Source organism: Malus sylvestris, chromosome 3 (genome assembly GCF_916048215.2).
Source record: "Malus sylvestris chromosome 3, drMalSylv7.2, whole genome shotgun sequence".
NCBI classification, from domain to species: domain Eukaryota; kingdom Viridiplantae; phylum Streptophyta; class Magnoliopsida; order Rosales; family Rosaceae; genus Malus; species Malus sylvestris.
Genome location: NC_062262.1, coordinates 9507783 through 9513786, shown reverse-complemented (window position 1 = coordinate 9513786; position 6004 = coordinate 9507783). Strand labels below are relative to the sequence as shown.

General features: G+C 39.4%; 1 protein-coding gene across 2 annotated transcripts; it reads right to left on the bottom strand.

The window, feature by feature from the left end:
• Nucleotides 1-1030: 1030 nt before the first annotated feature.
• LOC126615746 (ethylene-responsive transcription factor RAP2-7-like) lies at nucleotides 1031-5084 on the bottom strand. 2 transcript variants are annotated; one of them, XM_050283638.1, is made up of 10 exons: nucleotides 4102-5084; nucleotides 3913-3938; nucleotides 3758-3788; nucleotides 3557-3644; nucleotides 3306-3451; nucleotides 3019-3063; nucleotides 2804-2907; nucleotides 2572-2696; nucleotides 2130-2246; nucleotides 1031-1595 (listed from the first exon to the last, which is right to left on the bottom strand). In XM_050283638.1, exons 1-10 carry the CDS (start codon nucleotides 4620-4622, stop codon nucleotides 1359-1361), a joined length of 1440 nt encoding a protein of 479 aa, XP_050139595.1. In that variant the 5' UTR covers nucleotides 4623-5084; the 3' UTR covers nucleotides 1031-1358. The 2 variants fall into 2 exon arrangements, with proteins under 2 accessions (XP_050139595.1, XP_050139596.1); XM_050283639.1 differs by lacking the exon at nucleotides 3019-3063 and having other exon boundaries at nucleotides 4102-5083.
• Between the last annotated feature and the right edge of the window lie 920 nt (nucleotides 5085-6004).

The following is a 6004-nucleotide window of genomic DNA, read 5'->3' as shown; positions in this document are numbered from 1 at the left end:
AATTATTATGCAGAAAAGTCATCCAAAAACATATTATTGGTCTATCTTATATGCTTATATTTCTTCTTTTTAGTTTAATTTTAATTTTTCTTTTCCATGTTTTGTAGTGCAAAACAAATAAAAAAAGGTTTCTCTTTTCTTTGGACTAATGTCACTAATCATAGAAGATTTTATTCATTTTGGATTGCAAATGAGCTGCTTAGAGCTCGTTTGGAAAGTATTTTTAAATGATTGAAAACGCTTTAAAAATATATATTTTGGATTCCAAAAGCACTTAAAGTGTGTAAGCATTTAACAAGATTAGGATACTATCCTTTCATGAATCCTACTTATTTGCTTAGTGAGTAAATTATATAATATTATATTACATACTCAAGATTACACCTACCAAACACACACCAAGTGATTTATAGAATTTAGTGTGGATAGAATTTTGTATACCTCAATTTGAAGAAGAGTCACTTTTATGATAAAAATTCATAAGTAAGACACTCATTTCATACAACTGGTGATTCGGTGAAAGAATTTTTCTCCACTTTTAGAAGCAAATCACAGCTTACAATCCTCACAATTTGACAAATATTCGCTTTTCTGTTTACACATTTAACTGTGATTTATACGTCTCAACTTGTAACGAAGCATTGTTCTAAATTGTAAGGAGTTTAGCAAGTATATGATTCTGGTCTTTGAAAGGATGCAAAGGACAATCTTTCCGACAGAAAGGTGCGTTGAAGTTTCATGTCAACTTTGTCACAAGCTTTGCTTTCATTGTAAAGCAATCACAAACAATTCCTTCTCTCGATTTTGTTCCTCTTCCCACTGGCAAGCATTATGTACAGGACCATCACTAAGTTGTACTTCTACAGAAGCTCATCACGCTTTTGGCGCAAACGGTACTTTGACTGCACCAGCATACTTTCCAAGAGCGTGTGAGCGATTGTTCCTAACAAAATTTGTGTCGCGAGGTTTTGTGGGGCCGAACCAGCGACAAGTGAACAAATGCGGGACACAAGAATTATGGCTCATATGCTAAAACAACCTTAAAGGAGCTGACTATTAACAATTTCTTTCTGATCAAAAGTAGTTTTAGAAAGATGAGATCCCACCATATCCACTTGATGCATTTACATGAGAGCTCAAGTTCGTTACAAATATTTCTTGAGAATAAATACAAATCGACAAAACAGTACTGATATGTCCAACTGAGTGGTAACGACAGGAAAAGGAGTCAGAAATCGAGTTGCAGTCTATGTATAAATCTATATTTGGATCATACAAAGAATCCGAAGGCCACCGTTGGCATGGTTGGTTTCTGAATTTGGAGGGAAAGTCTGCCGCGGCTTTCGCTTGGTGGTGCTTTATTGAGATGTGCGAGTGGTGGCCGCGGCTGGTGAAGTAAAACAGAGATTGAGGGCAGTTGGGTTTGGCGGTTGTAAGAGGTGGACAGCAGCGGCTGGAGCGTTAGCTGAAAATGAGAATCCTGATGATGCTGCAGTAGAGAACAGTGGCATTGGGGTAACCTGTCCATGCATTTGCCAAGCCCAGTTGGGGTGTCCTTGAGATCCTAATGCAAGTCTCTTCTCTGTTGCGTTTTCCTGACAAATAAATGATTCAAGAGTAAATTTTTTTCATTAATAAATACTAATATTTTATGTAAGAAAAATCTTCATCCTCGTTCCCCCAAATTACTATAAGATTTCATAGTCCTTACAATTACAAAATGCAACTTCCTCTCATGCCTCACATAAAACAAGAGCTAAACCGGAAAAGGCATTCTTTGCATGAAACAGAGTTTTGATTCTTATTACAGCAGCACCGGTTAAAAGACAGTTCAGCATTTGTAAGTATACCAAGTTTTGATATTGTATAAACCACAAAACTACGAATAGTTACAACAGGACAAGTCTAGCCATGTTGTTATTATTTAACATCTCTTTAGCTACAAAGTTGTGTTCCCTGGTAACTTCATAAGTTATGTTCACCTACCAACATGACATTGTGCATACAGGTTGAGCTACGATGGTTATTGAAAAAAGGGTACTTGTAGGGTCCAAGGATTAAAACAAAGTCATAAAGCTAATAGAATTGGACTCAAGTTGTGTCACTGTAGACCAAGCATTTAAACTCACCTGATTGGAAAAGTAACTAGGATATACACCGTTCCACAATGGTGGATGGTGATCTGATGTCATTACTAGCCCTTTAAAAGGTGGATCACTCATCGTTAAGTTCACATTGTGCTCCACCTGCAAAGTCAGAAGAGAATGTTTAGTTTTAGCAGAGAGAGAGAGAGAGAGACTGAAACGTGTTAATTTTATTTTGACAGCTACGAAAAAGAAAAGGCCACAGATGAACTCTATATTAGCTCCTCTTTCACTTTCCAAGTTCATACAAGTGAGTTTCAAAAATGTTAAGATAAGCAACAGGATGTTTTACTGTCTGAAACCTTAAAACCTTCCAGCCAAAATATTAGGAAAACCTTCAAGAGGGCTTCAAGAACTTTATGAAACTTGGGGCTTCTCAAGATGAAACCATATGTAAAGGAAATGATACGTATCAAACTCATTTTACCCTTTTTCCATTGTGCACGTCAAAAGGGCCAGAGTGGAACTGAAGTCGCCCTTCGCCTTCCTTTTGACCCTTGCCAAATGATGGGGGAGATATCCCCAAATTTAGATCAAGATTGTGATTGTCATCTGCATTGTAGGAACAAACAAATCAAGTACAATCCTATGAAGACAAATTTCTTGAACTTTTTTCTGACGGCAATAACTCAACTAGAAAATTATTTGTAAAACTATACCTTCATTACCAGCCTCAGACATCATCTCCCCTTCATATGTGCTTGGCTCAAAGTTGGTGACCGCTTCCCTTCCATTATATTTGATTGCTGTCTTGTCATAAGCCCTAATTTCCAGAAAAATCAAAAGGGAGAGATGTGTTGGATGGAACCCTAATGAGGTTGAGAATTCAGGGTAATAAATTCAACAGGTAGAGTGTAATTCATGACATTAGGACCTTGCAGCTTCTACTTCACTGTCGAATAGCCCAAGATATATATACCTGCATGCAAGCATTGCAACCTCCATGATGAAACCACCGTCCCCACAACATTTATTTTTTTCTGAGAAATACGCACTAGGACTTGTTTTTCAGACAACGAAAAGAGAAGACTGACAACAGATTGAGAATTAATCCAAAATCAATTCTCAGTTCAAAGTTCAAAACCAAGCCACTATGATTATGTGGGTTACAACCAAACCATACAGCACAAAATTGAAAACTCCACAAAAATAATTCCTCACTTTTTTCCGAGGAACTGTCCCATTCGAGCTTCCCATCGACCACATTTGTGGAGTGTAACCCCTCTATATCTAGAGCTGCCCCTCGAGAAGCCAGTACTCTGCCGACGCAGTATGTGCACGAATTCTTCCTTTGTCAAATTCTTCATCTGCTCATTCATTAGAAGAAAAAAAGAAAGATTAAAACGCGATCCCACTCCCCATTACAAATTAATCAAGATTAGGTTAACGAAGAAACATATGCATCATCCAACCTGTTTCAGATCATCCTCATAATCACTGAGGTTGTAATTGATATCAGCATCAACTCCTCTGAACTTAATCGCAGCTCGGTCGTAGGCTCTAAATTCAGCAAACCAAATTTAAGAACAATAGTACATACAGTTCCCACAATAATCAAATTATCTAATATCCCAAACAGTATCCAAGCAAAATAACGGAGTAAGTCTTTTTACCTAGCCGCAGCATGAGCAGTGTCAAATCCACCTATATGTCAAAACCCAACACTTAATTTTCATCAAAAAATTTCCAAATAGTAAATCATGACAAATAATTAGATTAATTAACACTAATCCAAGTCAATCAAATAGACAAGGTCAAAAATCCATACCCAAATACACTTGTTTCCCACAGTCCCTGCACCCAATCAAAAATTAATAAATCGGATTAATACCAAATTGGGACGGATGCACTTGAATCTTGCATTCAAATTCAAAAAATCAACTCAAACGAAAATAACCCATCCAAAATTAAATCATACTTGGTAAACCCAAATTGAGTAAATCAAAACTGGACTAACCAAATGTGCGATTCCCATCTACCAGTTCTTCTGTAGAAGGTGACCCCTCTGTACTGAGAGCTCCGAGACCTCGGTCCTCTCCTGCTCTTCTTCGCCTGCTGCTGCGGCGGCGGCGCAGCTGGTTGTGGTGGTTGCTTCTGTTGAACCAACCTGACTACTCCGGCGCTGCCACGAGTGAACCCAAGCTCCATCAGATTCTTCCTCACCAACGGCGATGATGAAGAGGACTCCCCCTGCCCTGGCCAATTGTTCAAGCCTCCAGTGACCGGAAACAGCTCCTTGGTCACGATGACGTCGTCGTCTTCCTCTTCTTCTCCGCCCCTGACCTTGAGAATACCGAAGTTGAAGATCGTGACGGCGTCATTTCTGGCGGCGCGTGCGGAGCACGAGTCGTCGTTGGTGCTGGACGCGTCGGCATTGACAACGGACGAGTTGGACGTCCCCGACTCGTCCATTTGGGTGCCGCATGATGCGACGTCGTTTTGCCCTGAAACGACAACGTTCAGATTAAGATCCAACATAGCTCCTTTTTTTCAAATTTAGTCCTTCCAAATTCAGCTCCGGCTCCTACACGTTCAGCTCTCCCCACTCAGATGACCGTCGATCACCGGATCTAACCGGACGGAGGAGATCAACCGAACCAGACACCACTACAATACACCGAGAAGCACACGATCGGAGCTCAAACGTGAAATATACATAGACTAGACGGTGCGTCGGCGATCGCGGGAGAAAGCAAAGCAAGAGGCTGGAAACGTCGTCGTTTCCTAAGCCAGTGAGTTAGTAATTTGCATTTAATCGGCGGCGAGGGGAGGTTGAGAGTGGAAATCTCAACGGCGTCGTTTGAGCTGTGTGTGCTGTGATTCCGTAACCATAAGCCATAGAGTCATAGAGTCATAGGATATATAATATCATAGGCTCTCAGAGGGAGGAGAGAGAAAGAGAGGGAGGAGAGAGAGAGAGGTGAGAGGACGTGTGAGGGAACATTTCAGACCCATTTTAAAAGCATGGGAACATATAATTTAACATTTTTTCTATTCATTTATCAACCCGTTACATCGTTGCCCGGTCACCTCGACGTCGCCAAGAGGCTTTTTTTTCTCTCTCTAGGGTCTAGCGACTCTAGCCTCATTCTGTGTATCGTACATGGAAACGCCCGTCTCTGAGTTTATGCCAACTACCCATTGCCCGTTGCCGACCTCAGAGCAATTCTAGCGTCGCAAAGTCTCCTAGGATAAGTTATCATTAAATAGCCTCTAATAATAGTAATTGTCTTTTGAATATTCATTCCTACACTGAATAACTATGACAATAGGTAATAAAATATTAATATTTTTTATTTTATAAAATAATACAAAATAATTTTATTTGTAATTTCGGATAAAATTTATAATCGTTCTCGTTGCGTCACATGTCATTATCCAATAAGACAATTTTTTGTGATAGATTTCGATAAGATATTTATCCAATGTCGTGACATGTGTCTTTACCTTTTTAAAATCGTTAAGAATAGATTTTCGATAAGATTTTTAACAAATCACGTCGCGTCATGTGTCATAATCTTTGAGGATATATTTCGATCAGATTTTTAATGAATGACGATATGCCACGTGGCATAATGTCACGATCTTGTTGATCCCTTCTTTCTTCTCTATGCTCTTCCCTTTCTTGCCTAACTATCTCTCTTTCTCTCTCATTAGCTTGAAATAATCTCTCAACATCTGCAGCTTTTGCATCATCTCTAGCCTTATCAGCCTCAAATTTAGCCATTTCCCACACCAAAGTCAATTCACCTTGGCGAGCAAGTTCTTCCATATATTTTGCATAATCATTTTTGGAAGCATTCCCTTTTCTCTTTAAAACCTTCTTACCTTGAGGCCTAATTGGATAACAGGTCAACCCG